Source organism: Coffea arabica, chromosome 7e, assembly GCF_036785885.1.
Source record: "Coffea arabica cultivar ET-39 chromosome 7e, Coffea Arabica ET-39 HiFi, whole genome shotgun sequence".
Taxonomy (NCBI): Eukaryota; Viridiplantae; Streptophyta; class Magnoliopsida; order Gentianales; family Rubiaceae; genus Coffea; species Coffea arabica.
Genome location: NC_092323.1, coordinates 2,521,649 through 2,544,656, shown reverse-complemented (window position 1 = coordinate 2,544,656; position 23,008 = coordinate 2,521,649). Strand labels below are relative to the sequence as shown.

General features: G+C 37.5%; 3 protein-coding genes across 4 annotated transcripts; 2 read left to right on the top strand and 1 right to left on the bottom strand.

Moving 5' to 3' along the window:
• Positions 1–831: 831 nt before the first annotated feature.
• On the top strand, positions 832–8,472 carry LOC113723051 (shaggy-related protein kinase epsilon-like). 2 transcript variants are annotated; one of them, XM_072059520.1, is made up of 13 exons: positions 832–1,156; positions 3,179–3,307; positions 3,404–3,496; positions 4,132–4,191; positions 5,184–5,456; positions 6,124–6,195; positions 6,269–6,325; positions 6,492–6,632; positions 6,740–6,790; positions 6,859–6,954; positions 7,075–7,158; positions 7,960–8,062; positions 8,202–8,472. In XM_072059520.1, exons 2-13 carry the CDS (start codon positions 3,188–3,190, stop codon positions 8,282–8,284), a joined length of 1,233 nt encoding a protein of 410 aa, XP_071915621.1. In that variant the 5' UTR covers positions 832–1,156; positions 3,179–3,187; the 3' UTR covers positions 8,285–8,472. The 2 variants fall into 2 exon arrangements, with proteins under 2 accessions (XP_071915621.1, XP_071915620.1); XM_072059519.1 differs by having other exon boundaries at positions 3,107–3,307.
• A 3,665-nt stretch (positions 8,473–12,137) lies between these two features.
• Positions 12,138–17,925, top strand: LOC113723129 (ATP-dependent RNA helicase-like protein DB10). Its single transcript, XM_072059807.1, has 9 exons — positions 12,138–12,365; positions 13,122–13,497; positions 13,596–13,739; positions 14,279–14,347; positions 14,878–15,147; positions 15,415–15,765; positions 16,040–16,317; positions 16,547–16,915; positions 17,066–17,925. The coding sequence occupies exons 2-9, from the start codon at positions 13,168–13,170 to the stop codon at positions 17,592–17,594; spliced, it is 2,340 nt and encodes a 779-aa protein (XP_071915908.1). The 5' UTR covers positions 12,138–12,365; positions 13,122–13,167; the 3' UTR covers positions 17,595–17,925.
• Positions 17,877–21,180, bottom strand: LOC113723128 (phosphoenolpyruvate/phosphate translocator 2, chloroplastic-like). The gene is made up of 9 exons (XM_027246380.2): positions 20,556–21,180; positions 20,266–20,388; positions 19,986–20,138; positions 19,554–19,639; positions 19,381–19,462; positions 19,066–19,185; positions 18,889–18,966; positions 18,390–18,519; positions 17,877–18,214 (listed from the first exon to the last, which is right to left on the bottom strand). The coding sequence occupies exons 1-9, from the start codon at positions 20,973–20,975 to the stop codon at positions 18,138–18,140; spliced, it is 1,269 nt and encodes a 422-aa protein (XP_027102181.2). The 5' UTR covers positions 20,976–21,180; the 3' UTR covers positions 17,877–18,137.
• Between the last annotated feature and the right edge of the window lie 1,828 nt (positions 21,181–23,008).

Below are 23,008 nucleotides of genomic sequence, written 5' to 3'. Positions count from 1 at the left end.
ACAACAATTTAAAAATTTGTTGTCGTGAACATGATATTGGGAAATTGATTTGCATAAGAATTGGGAAAATGTACAAACGATTTCCACAATTAACGATAAGATTTTTCAATTGCTCAATTGGTCGAAAATGTATCAAATGCTGTTCATCAAACACAAAAACTTACTTGTTTGGATTGCATTTTTCTAGATATTTTTGAAGAATAATTATTGTAATGATTTGATGTATATGAGATGCAAAAGTAATTGAAAAATGTGTTCACGAAAAAACATAGCAATTTTTCAAAGAAAAATTACTGGCCAAACAATGCCAAACACAAGACTTGCTCAAATCGCTAACTTACATTTTTTTCTTTCGCATTAGCAAATTGTGCGGTCCTATCCATAACAGGACAACAAAAGAAAAAGAAAAAAAAAAGGAAGAGTTGGCATTTCATCAGTGATATAAAAAATGGAAGAGGGGCAGGAGCGGTTATTCTGAACTGTTCACGGTCAGATTTTGGCCAAAAAAAATATGTGATACAGATCACTAATTGTATATCGATTTTCACAATGTGTGTGTGTGGGATCCGTAAAATTTTGGACTAAAATTACATATTATGCAAATAAAGTTATATCGTGTGCAATCAAAGTTACGCGCGATTGAAAATGATCAAAACGGTCCGTTCTTGCCCCCTTGTCCATAAAAAACAAATCCGTTGGAGTGTTGTATATCTATATCCATGACAGTTCCTACCAGATAGTGACACGTAGCCGGTCAAACAATCAAAACTCCTGATGCAGAACTTGGAAACTCCCCTCCATAAACTAAACTACAATTGATAAAACTGGTTGGGGTCCGCTCTGCCAAATCAGTCTCAGAGCATTCAAAGAGAGAGAAAGAGTGAGTCGTCCTCAGTCAAAACTTTCCGTTCAGAAAGCTCATTGAAAGTAGCAAAGCAAGGCTGTGGAGCCTGGAATTGCAATTGGCACTTTACCCTTTCCGCCTCTCTCAACCTTCTCACTTCGACGGAAAAATATTTTTTTTTTAAAAATTATTATTTTGTATTTCTCTCTGTGGTTTCGTCCTCTCCGGTTCCAGTCCAGTTGGTGTCCATTGAAGTTGTTCAGATCACAAGCTTTCTCAATTCGCAAAATGTGATTAAACTCACAGCTACAGGTACGTCTCTTCTCGTCATTCTTAGTGTTACTCTTGAGACTTTCTCCAGTTGTCTTCTTTTTAACAAAGTAGTAGTTATTTCCATTTTTTCCCTTTTTTTAAAAAAATTTATCTGACGGGGAAAGGAAATTTGAGAAATATTAGGATCATCTGAGCTGCGCCTGGGTTCGACCTGAATTTCTGTACATTTTGTTACCGGAGACTTGTTTTAGGAAAGCGTATCTGACGTCATGTTTTAGTTCATGTGCTAGTAGTATACTATGGCATCTTCTATTTTTTTTAAAAAAATTAAAATAGTTTCTTCTTCTTTTTTAACCCGTCTTTGGAGTGATGTGAAACCAGTATAGAGAGCCTTGGAGGTTGTCTTTGTTCTGCTTAAGTTTAGCACAATTTGGGGCTAGTTAGTACTATTATCTGAAGAGAACCTTGGAGGTAGTCTTGCAAGATATCTAGGTAAGTCCAGTGCTTTTGGAACCTGACGTGACAACTGGAATTTTTGGATTTCAGCACATGTCATCTTGCTCCATTGGTTGGTACATCTGAGTTTTTTAGGAGCTGTTATGTTAACTTGGCACGAGTAATTGATTTGCTGAAGGTACGTACCCAGGTTAGGGATGAAGGTAATTTCAAGGATTTGTAGGATCATGAGAAGCTGAAATACTGGGTACTGGATAAAGTTATCTCCTTGTAATTTTTGGCTTCACTGCTCATCTTCTGAGGGCATGGCGGTGGAGATGGGATCTGGGGGAATATTTTGGGGACCTTGCAGTTGGTTTTGCTTGCTTGTAAGCTAGCACTGGGACATCTGTTGTGCAATGATTTCAGTCTTGCTGTTGATAGCTGTCTTTACCATTCTAGTCTTTCTTGCCCAATTAGGACAGAACTGCCAGTGTATGTGCATAATATCTGAGATGAGGAAACTGCACTGAAGGTAATGTGTACAGAGATGGAATTTTTTTGAGATTGTCGTCTTACAAAAGGTCACCAAAGCTAAACTCATCAGTGAGATTTTAGCTTGGATTTAAGATTCTGGAAATCATGTCAGACTTTTGGATCCTCTATCTCAGCTTGATAGCTGATGTATGATGGCAATGGTTTTGCTTGTTTGGTTTTGGCCATTTCCAAAGTTAGGTAGTTTTCTTTTTCCAACTACGGTGATTGGTATTTCCTTCTTGGAAACAGTTATCTGGAGAATAAACGGTACTTGTTGAAGGTATTCGTTGGAGCTTCATTTATACTTCCTCCGTCTCACTTTGATAGTCCTGGTTTTTTTTTCAGACAGTTTAAGAAAAAATAGTTAACTTTGTTAGAACAATCAATTTAGGTAGCTATTTTCCTAAAATACCCTCGCATTAATTAAAGTACAACTTTATGGGAACTTGAATTGATGGTAAAAAAAGAATTAACTCTCATTAAATGGGGTAGGTTTATAGTAACAACAACTTACATTGAATAAGGGTATTTTAGGAAAATTAAAATACAACTATATTCTTCAATTGGGAAGTGGACTACAATTTGGGACAGACGAAAAAGGAAAACAGGACTATCAAAGTGGGACGGAGGGAGTATTAAGTTTTGACACTTCTTTTACCTTGATATTTTAAATTTTATTCGGATGAGTGCTTCTACGACATGTTTCTTCTGAAAGAAAATGGTTGATTGACATATTAATTGTGGAATCATATTCGTTGGAGCTTCATTTATATTAAGTTTTGACACCTCTTTTACCTTGATATTTTAAGTTTTATTCGGATGAGTGCTTCTATGACATGTTTCTTCTGAAAGAAAATGGTTGATTGACATATTAATTGTGGAATCATATTTTTTTTCAGAATGTTAATGTATAGTCAATGGAAAAACAAATTTCTGTGTAGTACTATTCTCTGCAATACATCCTTATCGTAGTTTCTATTATCAGTTCTTTGTCTAAATACATGTTTTTTTCCCCAGGTTTATGTATGCTTTTGCTGTATTATCTGGGCTGTGTCTATTAACCAAATAAAAAAATCTTATCTGGCTTAGTTCACCGTTATGGCTTCGGGTGGTGTGATGCCTTCAGCTGTTGGGAAACCAAAAATTGATGCAATGCTTGTTGACAAACTTCCTGAAGAAATCAATGAAATGAAGATCAAAGATGAAAAGGTTGAAAAGGTAAATTCAAGAAAGTATTCCAGGAATTAGTATAATGTCTTTTCCATTTATTGCTTTTCCTTGTATTGCATATATATGGTAATCCTTTATGTGCAGGAAATGGATGCGGCTGTGGTGGATGGAAATGGTACTGAAACAGGGCACATCATTGTAACTACTATTGGTGGTAAAAATGGTCAACCTAAGCAGGTAATAACTTTCAAAATCAGTTTCTCATGATTGAAAGGTCTCTGGTTCGTAATGGTCCAACCACTCACATTTGCTATTGAGTAGAAGAAGGTAGAGCAGGGTTTCTTTATTTTATTTTTTTGTGGGTTGGGGACTGACCTCTGACCGTATGTTATATACCTTTGGATTAGATAACTTGAGTATCTATACAATAAATAATGTCTGAGCAATGGCAGTTGGTGTAACACTACTTTTGAACTTCCAATTTAACCCTTATAAAAATTAATTTTTACCCTACTCACCTAATCACATTTTGCCTATATAACTACTCATAACCACCCTAAATATTGTAAATACCAAATTACTATAATCATATAAACCAAAGTTTTTTCATGAAAATTTTATATAAATTTTTTGTGTATAACAAACAAAATTTATACAAAAATGGTTCATTTTAATTGTTCCCTAATTGCACATACATTGGGTGTGCCCTTAACACTAGTATAGATTTATTGGTTGTTGACTAACCATATGGCTTGATCCTACCCTACTTTAGTACCTCGCTTTCTGTAACTTTACTTGTGGAATGATCTTTATGTTCCTTAGGTTATTGTAGAATGTTTTACCTTATCTCACCCCATACTTTTTGAATTCAGTCCATCAGTTATATGGCAGAGCGCATTGTGGGACAGGGTTCATTTGGAATTGTGTTTCAGGTAATGTTCTATTCACATATTTAATCTTCCAAGTGCTTGTTAAATTTTGTTTAGTTGGCTTAGATTGATTTAACCAACAAACAGAGAGAGATAATCCTGGTAATTTTGTTAAAATTACGGGTCACGGACCCAGTAATTTTTTCGGGTATGGTTTGAGAAATAATCCCGGTACCCAGATTCGGACCCGTATCCGTTTACTCTAACAAAAAAACGGGTTGGATACGGAATATAGGTTTCCGACCTGTATCGGATCCGGACCCGAGCAATATATTAATAATTATAAAATATAAATATTTCTAAATACATTCTTTTACTAAATTAACAAAAGTACTCTTTTACCAGATTAACCAAATTCCCGTATCCCAGATGAAGCATCTAAGAAATTAGGATTTGGAAGAGCCAAACTTGTTGGACTAGAAATGTATTCATCACAAGTTGCATATAAGTGCTTTTTGCTAAATATTTTGGGATCATGTTGGGCCTTTTTGCTAACATGGATAAAAGAAAACGAATGATACATGTTGGGCCTTTTCTTTCCGGGTAGACTTGGACCCGACCCGGGATCCGTTGGACCTGGTTTCAGAATCTTAAGCACAAGACCCGTCGGGTATATGGATTGGATCCAGGTCTAACAAATTAAAATGGGTTTGGGTTCGGAATTTTCAATTCCGACCAGAACCCAACCCGTTGACGGGCCTGGTTTTTTTTGGGGGGGGGGGGGGAATTAAACAAACAAATGCATTAAAGGGAAGAAGTGGGCATTGATTAAGCTACCACATATTTTTGCTGAAGTCTTGTTTTTGTTAGAATAGCATACTACAAAAAGGCTTTTATAGTATGCCCTTATTTTTCTGGTGTATTTTGGCTTTAAGTGGGGTTTACCCTTTTTTTTTTTTTTGGGTCTTAATCATAAACTTTCTTGCTTATGGAGGTAGGTGGCTGAACTGGTTTTTGACTTCTGCAATGAACTTTAACATGCAAAATATTGGCAGGCCAAATGTCTAGAAACTGGAGAAACAGTGGCGATCAAAAAGGTTTTGCAGGATAAGAGATACAAAAATCGGGAGTTGCAGACAATGCGCCTTCTTGATCATCCCAATGTTGTTTCACTTAAGCACTGCTTCTTTTCAACTACTGAAAAGGATGAGCTGTACCTTAATTTGGTTCTTGAGTATGTACCTGAGACTGTATATCGGGTAGCTAGGCACTATAGCAAGGCAAACCAGCGAATGCCCATGATTTATGTCAAGCTATACACTTACCAGGTTAGCCACATTGAATTTATCTTGTCTGTTTTCCTGTGGTTGTTCATGATAATAAAATGATAATGAAAGAATTTTATTGTTATTTTCTGCTGGTTTTCTTGTACGCTTTACCTGGATCCTCCTCCTGTTCAGTGCAATTCTGGTTAAGATTATTTCATTTGGTTAAGCTTGGACAATATTCATTCTTGAACTTAATGTGGTCCATCACTTGATCCTTTTTATAGTTTGTAGTCTCATTTTCAACTATTTTACTACAGATATGTAATACAACTTACAACTTACTACAGAGATGTAATACAAGCATGTGTCTGGTCTGACGTACCTGTTGATAAAATGACTGCCCCTTTCACTTCTTTTGGCGAACTACATGTACCTTGTCTGAACGACATTAACCATGGTTGGTCAATCATAGCTATTTTGTTGGAAATCCTTTTGTTCATATCCTAGTCCACTTTCCTGAAGTGATGCCATGGTCAACTTCTTTTATTTTGGTGCTTGAGATCCTTCCCCCGTCCCTAGGCCGATATGGTTTTGAGAAGCGACTATGAAATATGTAATACTGGCATGGTGCATGCTGAAAGTTGTGGTGGGGGACCACTTTTTCTATGAAGTATTGACAACCTAAGTCTTGGTTGTTTCTGATCGTATAGAGAAATTGACTGGACAGATATTCAGAGCTTTGGCATATATTCATGGTATTGGAGTTTGTCACAGGGATATCAAACCTCAAAATTTACTGGTATGTATTTGATTCTGCAGAATCTGTGCCGTTCTTTTTATGGGAATATTCACGATCACAGTCTGTTCTGCAGGTCAATCCTCACACCCATCAGGTCAAACTCTGTGACTTTGGAAGTGCAAAAGTTCTGGTAACTATTGTATTTTATCTTTCCTCTTGGTGATTGAGTTTTTGAAACTGACACAGTAACTTAGTTGTTGATTGATCCTTGTCAAGTTTATTTTGTTTCTCTTGACAAGAAAACATGGATGAGCCATTTCACAAAAATATTAAAAATCATTTATCATTGGTAACAGGTCAAAGGCGAGCCGAACATATCCTATATTTGCTCTCGATATTATCGTGCACCTGAACTGATATTTGGGGCTACCGAATATTCTACTGCAATTGACATATGGTCTGTGGGTTGCGTCCTTGCTGAGTTGCTGCTTGGACAGGTTCTAAAAGCATAGTTAAGCTTTACTGCTTAGTTGGAAATAGTGAACAATGCTGTGACAATATGATGCATTCTTAATTTCTTTGTTTGCCATACCAAACTCAATAGCCTCTTTTCCCTGGTGAGAGCGGAGTTGATCAGCTGGTGGAAATAATCAAGGTAAGTTGGAACCTGATCCGTCTCATTTACAAGATAAGTGAGTTTAACTGGATATTTTTGGTGCCTAGGTACTAGGGACTCCAACTCGTGAGGAAATCAAGTGTATGAATCCAAATTACACAGAGTTCAAGTTCCCCCAAATCAAGGCTCACCCATGGCACAAAGTGAGGAACATTGGGCCCAGTTGTTTTCTTTGTTATGGTACTAAAGCTTTCATGATTCTGTCTTAGTTGTTGATTTGTTTCTGTTGCCTTTTGTTTCTTTTCTATTTTTGGGTAACTTAGATTTTTCATAAGCGGATGCCTCCTGAAGCCGTTGATCTGGTATCAAGACTTCTCCAGTATTCTCCCAACTTGAGGTGCACTGCCGTGAGTATATCCAAAACTAAATCCTTTCCTTTGAAGTTTGGCTTTGGGATGATTGTTGGAATATCTTTTCCCTGGGTGTATCAGTCTATGCATGAATGCTTGTATTTTCTTTGCTTCTCTAGTAGATTGTTTATTGCTGTCCTTTGACCTTGCTGCTAATTTGGGGACTCATTTGGGTAAAATTGCCAATCTTGTTATCATATTATATATTATAACCGTCATTGTGGATTACTCAAATGTGAGAAATGCTCATTCAGTACAGTGTAGGGCACAAACATACACCTAAACTACGTGAGAAAACCACTCCTGTTCTAATTTCCACCTGTTTATGCATTTCTTTTGTCTGAAGAGAATAAAAAACCAGCTTGGTACATATTAACTGACATACTTATTAGATCTTTTATAGTTGCACTGCCCCCTTTTATCTATTGTTGCTCTGGGAGTCCAGATGCGATAATTTTATGAAGCCATTCTAATTGATGATGTTGCTAAGATTGTCGTAACAAGGGAATTTTACTTTCGTGTAATTTTACAAATTTGAATTTCCACTGAAGTGTTGTCTTTGGAGACTGTGGGTTGTGGGGGAGAGTTTCTAAATTTGTTGACATACTTATTAGATCTTTTATAGTTGCACTGCCACCTTTTATCTATTGTTGCTCTGGGAGTCCAGATGCGATAATTTTATGAAGCCATTCTAATTGATGACGTTTCTAAATTTGTTGATCTAGTTGTTTGTTGTAGACAAATCATTTACTAATGGTGGTAAAATATTTTCCATTAAATATTGATTTTCTTTGTCAGCTGGAGGCCTGCGTCCACCCATTTTTCAATGAACTTCGTGATCCTAGTAGTCGTCTCCCTAATGGACGCCCATTACCTCCCCTTTTCAACTTCAGACCTCAAGGTTTGTATTCCATTCCTCTCTTGTTAGCAGCCGAATGAGGGGTTGGGGTGGTATACCATCTCTGTCTTTTTCGGTAATAGCTTTCTGACGGTGACTCTCCCTTTTTACCCTTTTTTTGGGGTTCTTTTTTTGAGTGCAGAGTTGAAAGGAGCATCTTTGGAACTTATTGCCAAATTGATTCCTGAACATGCTAGGAATCAGTGCCCCTTTATTGGGTCATAGGCTGTATCGAAGTTTCATGTAGCATGTGTATACTTGAATTAATATGTGATGTAGCATGCTTGTCCTTCATATGTTGACAGAAGAATCAGAATGTAACAGTGCTGTATGGATGTTGTTCTTCTTTCTGTTCTATTCTTGTCTACATGGATGATTAACGTCAGTAATATATGTAACCTTTTGTGCCTGTATGTAAGGCTCAGCGCATTGTTGCTAATTGCCACAATACAATTGAAGCTTGGTCCTGAAGTGAAACCATTACAGTTGTGTGAATGTTCCAGTTGAATTTACTTTTGTTCTGTTCACTTTCTGTTCTTTTGCTTTCGAAAGAATATGATGCCTGATTTAATTGGATATACAATTGCATTGCTGCCTCAGCTAGTTCAGGGTTCGTAAAGCACATTCTGCACTCCGGATGCATGTTCTAAGTTCTAGTGGATTCACATCCATGGGCTAGAATGGTGACTGAGTGTGAAATCATGTGGTTCCCAACTAGGTTTTTGCTGATTTAATGGAACCGTACATGGGTGGGTGTGTGTGTGTGTGACGCTGAAGTCCTACCGAGCAAACTGATAGGCATTCCGGGCACGGAAAGATATGGAAGGGTACAGACTGCAGATGGAAATTCCGAAATTGATCAGCTGCAATCGACTCGAGTTCTTAGCGAAAGTGGAATAGATGAAATCAAGCTCTTGATTTGGTGGAATTACTGATCAATGTATCTCGGTCGTGACTCGGGATGAGATGTTCTGCATGATGAAGGGTTGGCTAATGGTCTTGTTCATGCCCAAGGGGAATTCGTGTAACATCAAAGTATCTTGGAATTCCTGCTAAATCAGTCATTTCAAACGTTACCAGCTCCTCGCAGTAACAATTGCAGGGTGACTTGGCAATCAAGATGATGATTGCCTGTGGACATCTCAAGTGCAGATTATTTTAATTAAACAGAAATGACAACTGATTTTTCTATCATTATTATTATTATTACTATATTATTATTTGGGTGGGATGCTCCTTCGCGACACTAGGATTAACCAAGACAAAAGTCAAACAGTGAACCAAGCGCCTGTGAATTCTGCCAAATTTTACGTGATTTGTGGGTAAAGGAGTGAAATTTTGGTGGCTTTACCTGATCGAATACTTGAAGCGAATCGAATAAGAAATGATAGTTCTGGTAATTACTCCTTCCGTCCTACTTTGATAGTACTGATTTTCTTGTCACACAATTTAAGAAAAAGTAGTTAACTTTATTGGAACAATCAATTTAGGTAGTTATTTTTCTAAAATACCCTCACATTAATTAAAGTACAATTTTATGGGAATTTGAATTGATGGTAAAAAAAGAATTAATTCTCATTAAATGGGGTAGGTTTATAGTAACAACTACTTATATTGATAAGGGTATTTTAGAAAAATTAAAATACACCTACATTCTTCAATTAGGAAGTAGACTACAATTTGGGACAGACGAAAAAGGAAAATAGGACTATCAAAGTGGGACGGAAGGAGTATTACTAACTAGAAAGAAGGGAAGGATGTATAATCGTTCATTCATGCAAGAGGAAAGTGTTAAATCTCAGCTAGCGCCGCTTATCTTTACGCGGAATTGAGGGGCATGTGGACTCATCATTGAGGAAGCATCCAGCCTGGATCAAGCTTAAACCATTGCTGAAACTCGGGAGAGTCAAGCACTAACTAGGGTTGGGAAAATAAAAGGATAATTTTAGAAACCTCCATTGAGATTTCTAACAATTTCATTGAGTTCCCTCAAAATTTTAAAAATTATATCTACCTCTCTTATCCAACAAAATGACAATATTAACCTTACTATTTTAGTAAAACTTCTTTGTTGGGTGTGAATGCCTCCGCCACCTTGGCTAAGGAAAAATCTCGCTTAACATGAGTTGGAGGATACCTCGACCCAATTGTTCTTCGCCGAGAACTCATCTCGGAATAACTTATTTGCGCGAGGTATTAAAAGTCTCGGTTTATTACTATGATATGACTAATAATTGATATGATAGCTAACCACCCTATAATTTAATCATATTATTAACATCGTCACCATGTCTTATACATACGAGATCAGACTACTAATAAACTTCATTATTCCACCCTTTATATCCTTTAGTATAAATATCAGCACCTTACTCACTTGAGAGGTATGCAATCCAACTCACTCAATATAACTTCCGACAACTTCTAATTTAAGCATTGGCATAAAATGGGGGGATTTAGCCCTGACCACTTCTTATTTTGAACTCGTCTTGTGTTTGGTCTCAGCTTGACACGTCAGTTTTCGCTTGTACATTAGGTATTGCATATAGAGAAAATGGAATTTATAATTATTTTTTCTTTTCATTTTCATCTTTTTTTTTTTTTTATGTTTTGCAAGTAAAATTATAAAACTATGAGCACAAACTCTAGTCGCTATCAATTCCAGATGTTGAAGTAGTGATCTTTTTTTTGACAACTTTTAATGTGATCCAATTTTACTGTTGACCTTTTTTCTTTCTTTGTATCAAAAGCAACAATAATTTGAAACGGAAATTGTTCAAAACTACTACTAAAATATGACAGTTTCAACAAATAAAAAATTCTCAAACTCTAAAAGAATTATGACAATACTTGTCCAATTTAGAAGAAATATGTATCACAAGTAAAGCACCATGTACAGTAGCCTATCGTAGCGATAAAATTATTGTAATAATTACTTATTAAATAATAAATATAGGTATTGAAAACTTGATGCATTTTCTTTAGTTTTTGCTATATATTTTACAACTGTTTGAGAAAGTAATATAAACTTTATAAACTAAGGGTATTTTAGGGTGTTCATTTAAAATTTTGACCAAATCTAAGATTGGGTTAACACAAGTGTCAAATTAAGGGAGGTAAATGTAATTTTTAAAACTTTAAAAGAGCTCATTAAAATTAGGGATAATTTCAGAAACCTCCTCTAAGATTTTTGATAATTTTATTGAGTTCCTCTGAGGTTTAAAAAATTACATTTACCCCCCTTGATTTGATAGTTTTAGTAACAAAATCTTAAAATAATATTGACTTGATTAAATTTTAAGTGAATACCAAAAAATGCTCTTGTGTAATGAGTTTTAATTTATTTTTTCTATACAATTATAAGATTATCTAGTATGATTATAAGGAAAATGTGCCAAAATTTTCATGTCCATAACTACTATTTGATAAACAACTATAATAATAATAATAATAATAATAATAATAATAATAATTTTATCACTATGATAGGATACTTTTGATAATATTTTATTATGGATTTAGACATATGAGATAGAAAAGAAAATATTGAAATAATTCATTTAGAATTTATGAATTTTTTTAGTAGTGAGATTATCATAACTTAGTAGTGGCTTTGGGTCATTTCTTTTTTATTTATTATTAATTTTAATACCAAAAAATAAAAACAAAGATCAGCAAAAATATTGGATTACATATAAAGTTAACTCATCAAATCATTAGTTCGACATTGGGTTACAATAGAAACTAGAGATAATAGCGGTAATTCTACAGTTTTATTGGCAAAAAAATTAAAAAAAATGAATAAGAAACCAATAGAATGAAAAAATAATTTTAAAAGTCATTTTAAATATAAGCATATTAAACAAGGGAATTTCATTAAAATATTTAAGGGTAGTATTATCATTTTAAATGATGGGGAGGTATGTGTAATTTTTAAAATCTCAAGGGTGCTAAATGAAATTATTAAAAACCTCAAGGGAGGTTTATAAAAAATTGTAGTAGTGACGTCATCGATTTAAGACCGGCTAGCTGACACGCCTGGGGGGCTTTGCCGCTTTAAATATGCATTGACATGCTATCGAACTTTCCTCTTTCTAACCTACGCTTCTCCTTCTTCGGAAGCGTAGTTCTCTCTCTCGGCGCAAATTCCATTTTACTGATAAATCTGTTTTCATATTAAGAGAGAGAGAGAGAGGGAGGGAGAGAAAAACAAGGTCGGTCGGAGAAAGTGGAGCATTTCTAGCCGCTTCTTTTGCATTGGTCTCCGAGGTCCCACTCCTATTAACTCCCGAACCGACGTCGTCAGGTGATTTTCCTGCAACCCTAATCTTTCATTTCTAGGGTAAACAGATCTGATAGAGGTCGTTCTTTATGTTACTGCAATCGTAGGCACAGGCTATCACATCTGTTCTAGGCACACGGATCAGGAGTTCTCTTTGCATGTTGCTTCTGGGTATCCAGATTGCAAAGGCATGAAACTTTTGTTTAAGTTAGGGTTTTCTAATTTCAAATTATGTCATCCTTTCTCTTCAATTGTTTCTTTTGATTCTCCCTATGATTTGGCTTGGTTGCATGTACATGCGGTAGAGTTCATGCAGGAGAGTTGTAAATGTGTGTTGATTGTATTGATTACGTGTAGACGCGGGTATAAGATGGCATTCTTGTGGTTTATTTTATTCGCCTATATCTGCTAATGCTTTGGATGATATGAAAATGAAGTTGCTTCGAGTTTTATCATCATTTGGCTTGTGATGAAAATTTCTTATTGTCGTTAACAAGAATTTCAATAGTTTCCCGTTTTATTTCTAAGGTTGTGGTGGCTCAATTGACTTTGGATTTAGCTGTAGTATGTAGAAGCTCGATTATCATTTTTTTAGCTGTTGTGTTTTCTGTAAATTGTGTTTTTATTCTCATCCATGTGTTTCGTACTGGTTAAAAGTAAGTTATACTCATCTTCTACTGCCATGATGTTTAAGCATTTTGTAGGTTTTTTGCCTTTAGGGTCATTTAGTTCTCTAAACCTCATTGAAAACTTTGTTTTTTCATTAAATGCTCTTGCCAGCTGCACAGTTCGGAAGGAATCTGTTTTTAAGAACAAATCTTGCAGAATGGCGGCTACTGCTACTGTCTCTGCAGGCATACGGTATGCACCAGAGGACCCTACCCTCCCCAAACCTTGGAGAGGCCTAGTTGATGGTAAGACTGGATATCTGTACTTTTGGAATCCGGAGACCAATGTTACGCAATATGAGAGGCCTGTTTCCTCTTCGCATGTGGGATCTGCTCCGCTGCATAAACCTCTTAGTTCATCTGTTCATGTTCAAAAATCTTCTCAAGGACAACGCCGTGAGAGTAGTCCCATAGATGATGATGATAGATACAGCAGAGGCGGTAATGGTGCTTCAATGAAGGTTTTCTCTGGAGTTGGAAGTTCTCAGGTTTTTTTTTTTTAAATTTGCTTAAAGCATAGATATTCATGATAATTCTTAGCCTGCTCTTGTGAAGTCACCCAATGACTTTCATTATTTTGCATTAGGATCTGCGTAGTGGACCATATCATCCTCGTGATGTTGCAAATGTAACAGTGGGCACTGGTGGTGTGAAGGGATACTCATCATCAAGTGCAGGAACTGGCTTATCTGGAGAGGCCTATCGTCATCGGCATGAAATAAGTGTAACAGTAAGCATTAAGTGCATAACATTTTGCTTATGTGTTTTTGTTCAATTAGTTATTTATAGTCCACCAAGATTTCAATGCAATTTACGAAGGGGAGGAATCGGGCTCAGCTGTGGGTCCCTGGCTTAATTCAGTAAGTTGTGGGGCTGAATTGATTGTGCAGAGCCCTAGGTTCACTTGATGTATCTTTTAGCATCAATTCCTTTTTATCTTTATCTGACTTAGGTTGTTGTTAAGGTTCGCTCATAGTTGCCTGCGACAAATATTAATGAGCCACTGTGTAATTCAAATCAATGATTCAATAATATTGCATCTACAAGTCAAACTTGAAGACCTTTTAATTACTTCCTTGTTAAGTGTGTACAATTACATTTGCATTTAATTACTCTAAGCTAGCAAGTGTAATTTTAGGGCAATTATTCCTTCGCATGTGATTCTCTATTAAAAGTTTTGTTTCATAGTTGTCTTCTTTCCTATTGAAAGCTGAGGTATATGGTAAGTGTTACGTCTTTGTGACCGTTTTTCTCTGTCCAATATACCAGGGAGACAATGTGCCCCCACCTTTGACATTATTTGATTCCACTGGTTTTCCATCTGAGATTCTGAGAGAGGTACGAGTCTATTTTTCCTTTTCATGTGTCCTTGACCAGAACCCGATCTAAAATTTTTGCAATGTTAATAAATTATTTCTGTAAATAAGTCCTGTGATTGCTGGAGGTCCACGTTGAACTCCGGGGCTCACGTGCATCTTTTTTTGCATCTGTACTTTTTGTCGTAGGTGCGATATTTGCTCCAGGGAGGAGCTAAATGTCGTACATTGTGTTGCCCTCCTTTGGGGGCTCGCATAAATTCAGACTGCCTTTATTCGGTGGGCCAATTTTTGTGAAGGGCTTTCCGAATCATCTAAGTTCGTGGCGGACTGCTGTTGGTGATGATTCAGTCTGCCACTTGGTCTGAACAGAAGAAGAGGTGTCCTCCTTTTGTTGCTTGCGGCAGCAAGCATTAGCTGCCAATACTTTGGGGGATGATGCTTCTTCTTGGATGGGCCACTTGCATAAAGTCAAAAATGAACCAAACAGAAATCTTGAGGGCAGTCAGTACCTCTGCTTATAGGGGTGCGGATTTTTCTTTGCTTTTCCAGGTATACAATGCTGGGTTCTCTGCCCCTACTCCAATACAGGCACAATCATGGCCAATTGCTCTTCAAGGTCGCGATATTGTAGCAATTGCCAAGACAGGCTCTGGGAAAACGTTGGGTTATCTGATTCCTGGTTTTATTCATCTAAAGCGCAGACACAACAATCCTCAGTTGGGTCCTACTGTTTTGGTGCTGTCACCAACAAGGGAATTGGCGACTCAAATACAAGATGAAGCTATAAAATTTGGAAAATCATCGAGGATATCTTGCACGGTATGATGAAATTTTGATCATAGGGATTTTTTTTTTGTTTTGCACAAATGCAAATCAAATTATGAATGTGAAGAAACTCAAAAAACAAGTAACATGTATAACATTTATTGCCAGTGTTATATGCTTGGTACTACAAATAATGAGCAAGTGATTAGGTGCTATGTTCACACCAGCCTGTGCAATTTTTCTCTCCTATGCCATTTCTTTTGTATGTTATTATTATTGCAGAGAATTAGTGCTGAAACTTGAATTTCTTCTGCTTTTAAGTGCTTGTATGGAGGTGCTCCGAAAGGACCTCAACTAAAGGAGATAGATAGGGGTGTGGACGTCGTTGTGGCTACTCCTGGCCGATTGAATGATATTCTGGAGATGAGAAGAGTTAGCCTGGATCAAGTCTCATATTTGGTACTAGATGAGGCTGACCGCATGTTGGACATGGGATTTGAGCCTCAGATAAGGAAAATTGTGAAGGAGGTGCCAACTCGAAGGCAGACCTTGATGTACACTGCCACTTGGCCTAAGGAGGTTCGGAAAATTGCTGCTGATCTCCTTGTTAACCCAGTTCAGGTGAACATTGGGAATGTTGATGAGCTCGTAGCTAACAAGTCTATCACCCAGGTAATTATCTTTAGTGATATATAATAACTAGTAACATCTTTTTCCCTGCCACAACTCCTAGCCCACAGGCTGGTTTATGACCCATGAATCTATGGCGTTCGGATATGATGTGTTTTTGGAATATTCTATAAAAATGTTTTCCAATTATCCTTTTATCTCATGTACATCAAATCTCACAAAGTGCTACAATATTATTTTTCTTTTTGCAGATTCTTGGTTTATTGGCCAATTTTTGTTATTTTTATTCATAATTCATCTCATTTTTCAACTGCAGCATGTTGAGCTCTTATCATCAATGGAGAAACACCGACGGTTGGAGCAGATATTGCGATCTCAAGAACTGGGATCAAAGGTAATCATTTTTTGTTCAACTAAGAAGATGTGTGATCAACTTGCACGCAACCTAACCCGCCAGTTTGGAGCTGCTGCTATTCATGGGGACAAATCCCAGAGCGAGAGGGATTTTGTCTTGAGCCAGTTTCGGAATGGTAGATCTCCAATCCTTGTAGCCACTGATGTTGCTGCTCGTGGCCTAGATATTAAAGATATCAGGTTTGTAGCCACTGATGTTGCTGGATTTTTTTTTTTGGGGGTTACAATTGCATGAGTTTTTTATGTTGCATGAGTGAGTAGATGACTGTCAGCTCAAGTTTGGAGGGCCAGATTTTGATCTTGATATTAAATTGTAGCCATTTAGCTTTTTTATTTTTACAATTTTTGGTTGCTGTGATGTGTGAATACAAACTTTTTACATGATGATTGTGGATGGTTTACCTCTCAGGGTGGTGATAAACTATGACTTCCCCACTGGAATTGAGGACTATGTTCATAGAATTGGAAGGACTGGAAGGGCAGGTGCCACTGGGGTGGCGTACACATTTTTTGGTGACCAGGATGCTAAGTATGCTTCTGATCTTGTCAAAGTTCTGGAAGGTGCCAACCAACGTGTTCCTGTCGAAATCCGTGATATGGCTTTACGTGGTGGTGGAATGGGAAGGTCTAGGCGTTGGGGATCTGGACCTGGTGGACGTGATGGTGGTCGAGGTGGCCGTTATGATTCTGATTACAGTAGCAGAGACGGACGAGGCAGTTGGGCAAACTCATCTGAAAGAGGAGGTGGACCTGGTTGTGACCGAGACTCCCGTGACAGGTCTCTGACTTTTTCATTTTGTTCTGTGTTGTTTAGTAAGGTCCAAGGTGAAATTCTCTGCCCATCTCTCTTGCTGCTGCCTTTGAGGTGGCATTTATTCCTGCCGTTGCTTTTTGACTCTGCCTTTTTGGTCTTTTTCTCTTCATCCAGTGAGAGGTATGGTCGCAATTCCCGCGATGTTGAAGCCTCAGGAAGCTTCCATTACCGAAGCTTTCATGAAAAAATGACTCAGAAGCATAGTCGAAGTAAAAGTCGTAGTCGGAGTAGAAGCCCCATCCGTGGATCTGGTTGGGGTGACAACCGAAGCAAGGGCCGAAGTCGTAGCCGCAGTGCTGACAGGTTTGATCAGGCTCCACCAGTACGTAGTTTTCATGAAGCTATGATGCAACGGGCCCGTTCACCTCCAAAATTTGGTGATCTTGATTTCCCGTCTTTCAATGGAAGTAAATCAAAAGAAGATTCAGACAATCATTGGGGGAGATTGCAGTCTCCATCCCATGGTTCTGAGAGGGAGAACGTTGGAGGTTCATGTGAGCAGCAATGGGGGCATTCACCAGTTAAGCGGCAGGATAATCAATCAAATTTGCATTTTGGGGAGGAAGAAGAGGAAGGAATGATTCAAGCTGAAGAAGCTTTGGCGCCTCACGATGAAGACGGGCTGTTTCCCAGGAACAAATAACTGTGTCTGATGTCCCTGATTATATGCATCTAGTATCAAACTTGCATGACTCTTTTGTAGCTCATGTTAGGGAGTTAGTGACTGAAGAATGAGGATTGCCTGTTGATTTGTCTTTTCACAAATCTAGGTGATTGGGAACCATATGACGAGGGTCTAATTTTTTGTTAGCTAATCGTGCCCTGGGAAAAAGGGTGAACAGGGATATGTCCAAATTAGCGAGGAAAGATGCGCCAGAGAACCTCGTTTGTTTTGATATCCTGTAAATGAATGGGCTGGCGCATATACATGCAAATTCATGTTATATTTGATCTCTGATGATGTTGGGCTCGAAGACTAATGCTCGTTTTACGTCTACCTTAGGGACATTTCAGTGCTATTACAACAGAATGTGGAAGTCCCAGTGCTATTTCCAGCTGACGTATTGTCTTATATTTTTCCAAGAAAATGAAAAACCAGAGAACCTCCCTTCTTCAGTTGGTGCAGTGCAATCCTGCGTCCAAATTCCACTTGCGTTATTTCATGTATATTTTTTTTTTCAATACTTCATGCGACCTTAGGCGTTGGTTTTATTCGCTTTGCCCTTGAATATAGAAAGACTCCAGCAAGAGCAATACCAGTTCCTGAAACTCAGCAAGAGCGGCATTAGATCATCCGTCAGCAAATTTTTCTCAAGCAAAAACCAGACCATAGCAAGTTAGTAATCCCAAAAAAAAAAAGGGGCCTCCAACACAAGCTCTCACCGAACAAGAAACGGAAAAAACACTACAAATATTATAAGCAGCAAAGAGAATTTACCAAGGGCGTTTATTGTTGAGACAGATGTCTGGAAGAAGATCATTGAGGATACAATGACCACAACCCGCTTCACACAGTTGCCTACTGAATGAGTCACTGGTGACACCATTTGAAGTATCATGTAAGAAATCTGCACCAGTTGAAGTATCATGTAAGATCCTTAACATGGGGATTCACACTGATTTAGACATGAAGGTGATATTGGAGTGCACGAGAACAAATGTTGCGACTGATACACGTCAAACGAACGAGATTTCATTAAATTGCTCATCCTTTTCCGGTGCTTCAGTCGTTATTTGATAAAAATAAAGTAAACCTCAAGACTATCAGCTTCAATTTGGAAGTTCGAATCTAGACTGCTTTGGATTTTAATGCGGTGCAACAATCTTTATTGCCAAATTTAAAGAATTTATTCAAGAACATGGGATAGATAATCGTGTAGTATCTGCAATTCTGAAAGAGAAAAAAAGAGGATGTTGTAAAACAGGGAGGATCATACCTGTTGGTAACTGTGGAAGCAGAAACCAGCTAACAGAGATCTCACCAGAAATTCTCTAACATTCAAGCCCTGACTCGCCTGAACACAAGGCATTCAAAACGACGTATGGAGAGCTATTGGAGAAAGATGGCAATGTAAAGCCCTAAAAACTCTTCCTTAAAAGTTACTATTACTTACAGCATATTGAAGGTACGATGGACTAAGCTTGATCCCGTCAATCAAAACAGTAATGGGTACCAGAAGGATAAATGAAGTGATAGTCATGACAGAGAAGAGATTGATATTGTCCAAAGCGTCCTGTTCAACAGGCCTGCTGGTTATTGGGTATAATACGAACCAAGAATCTTATGCGAAAGCATGGTAAACAGGGAGATTTCACTGTACCCACTGTTTAAGGATGAAAAATTACACTGTTGATCAAGAATATTAAACCAGAACTGCACAAATGCAGACATGATGACAAATTCTCGCCAAACTGGCATTGGACCATACCTCCTTTACCATGACCTTTTTGCTGTAGACATTACGTGATTGATTGGTCAGATTGGAGGCCATTGCGCTCCCAAAGCCTATCCTGGTTTAGATATTCAAAATTATTAAACCAGAACATAATAATATGTGATGTGCACCCCATTTTATGTTCTTCTATTGTGACAAGGTCGTACCAATTAAAAGATGTCTCCGTGAATGATGCCAATGCCACTCCTCCAACTATAGGCACCAGGGAAGCAACTACCCAGACAGATGGCCGCTGTGAAATTTATGTCCAAGCTTAAAGTTAGGGTCTTCAGCCCAAAAAATGAAAATGGTAAGGAAATAGTGGCCATTTGATTCAAAAAGAAGTAAAGCACAACAAACAGGGCAAGATGAAGGATGCTTCTCTAGTCACATGACTGGAGTCTGGGATATGTTCAAAACATGGCACCTAGAACAAACGCAACCGACTATTTACAACACTGAAGTGAACCAAAAGGAAAAGAAACCGCAAGTCTCACTACTGGCTTCTTGGGCGTGCCAAAACAGCGACATCATAGTTACTAACAACCCGGTTGACAACATTAACCAATGAAGAGGTGAGAATTAAAGTTGGTATATACCTCGCCAAGAAAGAGGACAGAAAGAAGTACAGTGAAGAAAGGCTCCATGGCTTTGATGGTATGAGTGAAAGAAACCGCTACTTTTCCAAGACTGATGTTGGTTAGGAGGTTCCCCACAGTGTGCCCCGCAGCCAGCAAGAATATTGCTTCAAACTGAAACATACAAAACAATGTGCACATGTATAATCTTTACCAGTGACAAAAAGATTGAAAGTTTCAAGTGTCATCAAGGTCAAATAAGGAACTAAAATCAAAAGAAAGAACAGCAGAGCACACCTACCTGAGATCTGTTGATCGTCGGCCTTTTATGGAGATTCAGTGCCCACATAAAGAGTACAAGCATGGTTCCGCAACCAAATTGGAATGCTGAAACTGTTGTTGGGTGTGGAAATACCTTCAAAACCTGCAATGCACTTATAAAAGTCGTTTGTTTACAGAAAATGAAACACACATTCCACGAGTGAAGCTAATGACATGAGCATAACCATAGAAGAAAATTACTACTTCTGCTGTTACTACAATATGGGAAAAAGAAATTAAAGATATCCAAAGCAAAGAAGAAAAGGGAACCTGCTTGTTGAAAATGTTGAAGTATATATTCAACGAGTACCAGACTACGAACATCACCCCGAGCTGCAAAGTCTTCAGCAGCTCATTCGGCTTGGCGGACTCGCCCGCATTATTATCAGGAACTGCTGTGGCTCTGAGCTTGACATGGCACGAGGTTTTATTTGCTGCAGAAAATGAGAAATGGGTTCTTGTATTGGAGCCGCCTAATCCTAAAGCAGAGTTCAGTAGGAAAGTAGTCCTCTTCTGGAGTTTGCGGTCGCAGTGGAAAGATGTTGATTTTAGATTCAGAGACAGAGAGGAGTGGCAGTGGTATCTCGCAGCTGGGTTGATTCTTCTGCTGTTGAAGATTTCGTGCTTGAGTTTTGAAGGTCTTGTGGAAGTAGAGACAACCGAGAGTCGTAGCAGATGGCAGCTCGCCATCTCAGGGAATTTAGATCCCCGTGGAGTGGAGGCCGGAGGGGAAGTGCCAAATTCAAGAACTGCCAAGCAATACCGCCAGTGTACTTGAATTCTGATTAACAATGCACGCTAGCCTTTCCGCGACGTACTCGTATGGTGGCTAAAAAATTTAGTCATTGGCGGCTAAAAATTTTTCCGAGGCAGTGGGGAAAAAAGACGGCCAAGCAAACACGCTTCTGCCAGGAGTGAAATGGCGGGACCAGAAGAAACAAATACTAATCGTTTATTGAAAGTGGAAAAATCAAATGTTACACACACATTTGGAATTTGGGATTTATGGTATTACGGTCACGTCACGTGCATTTGAACCGTACGTGTATCATCATCTCCTCCCGTTTTCCTATTATTATGGGATAATTTCAGAAACGTCCCTCGCTCCAGCTTTCTATTCTAACGATTGCACTTCAATGCCCTTTAACATTGAAAACCTCTCCTTCAATGACATTTTTATAGATATTTCAGCCCTTATCAAGAAAAACTTCCTTAAAATTTGAGAAAAAAATATTGACGCATAATTCTCTATCAAATTTGCCTTCATTGTACGCAGGAGAAAATATGTACTACCTTTTTATGAAATTAACAAAACCAAAAAAGGGAAATAATTTTTGCCCCCTAATCATCCTCTCAGGACATATAAGAAAGTCAACTTTTAACCGTTAAACCGAACGGCTCTATTCTAACATTGTACAAACCAGAGAAAATGCGAAAAACATGCATTCCATTTTTCAAAGAAAGGATTCTTTTGTGAAGTGAGCTGTGACACTTGTCAAGTATTACAGGTGCACATTGATCAGCGTAGCAGCGTAGCAGTTAAAGAACAAGTATGTCGTCTCTATCAAATTAACACATGAACTTAATTCATAGAGGAACATCATTGAGAATCAAAAACAGAATTTTTGGTCGCGGATGCAATGCAAAAGATCAGAATTTCAAAAAGTGAAAGAAATCCAAATAGAATAATCGTGAGAAAAGAATTGGAGAATAAAATAGTGGGCGGTATACTTCAAAGCCAGTAGTGTTTTGATAGTAAAATGAAATCGAATTCTTAGGCTTACTACAGTTGGGATCCTCTATGTCACTACTCGGTGCCAATCCCACTTATCACATTATGGTAGAAGAAATTTAAATAAACAACACATGATAAATTAAATAAACAGAACATTTGACATAAATATAGAAGTGACACTGAATTGCCATTGAAAAATGACACTGAGAATCCTATGTGAGCTTACTAGCCGTTACCGTTTCCACCGGTGGAGTATAAATTTGCATTTTTAAGGGAAAGATAGAGGTGGCAAAATGGATTCAAATCCATTTATCCATCCATATAAACCAAGTTTAAATGAATTTGGATGACTAAAAAAAGGATGATGACTTTAAATGGATAATCATTTAAAACCAATTAAATTGATGGATTTACATGGATTATCCACTTGATCCATATAAATCCATTTAGCAAAATAGAATGCAATGGGAAGACGGATCCAGGACTGACGAACAACTTCTTTCCTTCCAGAAAGCATCATCATTGTGGGCCCACAAAACTAGAGAACATCATCGCTTTCACAAGAAAGAAGTGGAGCTAGAAACACATATTGACAACTGGCCTCTATGAGTCAGTTAAATTTGAGAAGAATCTTTTTTTGTTATTGTCTTGTACTTCGTTCAATATATATTCGTCTTTTTCTTTTTTTTTTTTGTAGATTTTTCCGTTTAGTTGCTTAATAATCACATGTTATTTGCCTTCTACTAAGGGCCTGTTTGGAGTTACAATAACTTATTAAAAAGTAATTTTTCAATAAAGTTTTAAATAAAAGTATTTATTAAGTATTTAAATGCTTTAAAATATATTATTTGGAGATATAGTTCAATAAATACTTATTGTATTGGATAATATGTAATTTAAAATTTTTTAAATGTATTTATCTCTTTATTTAGTTCATAATATAGGATAAAATAATTAAATTCAATGTTTTATTTTTTAAATCACAAAA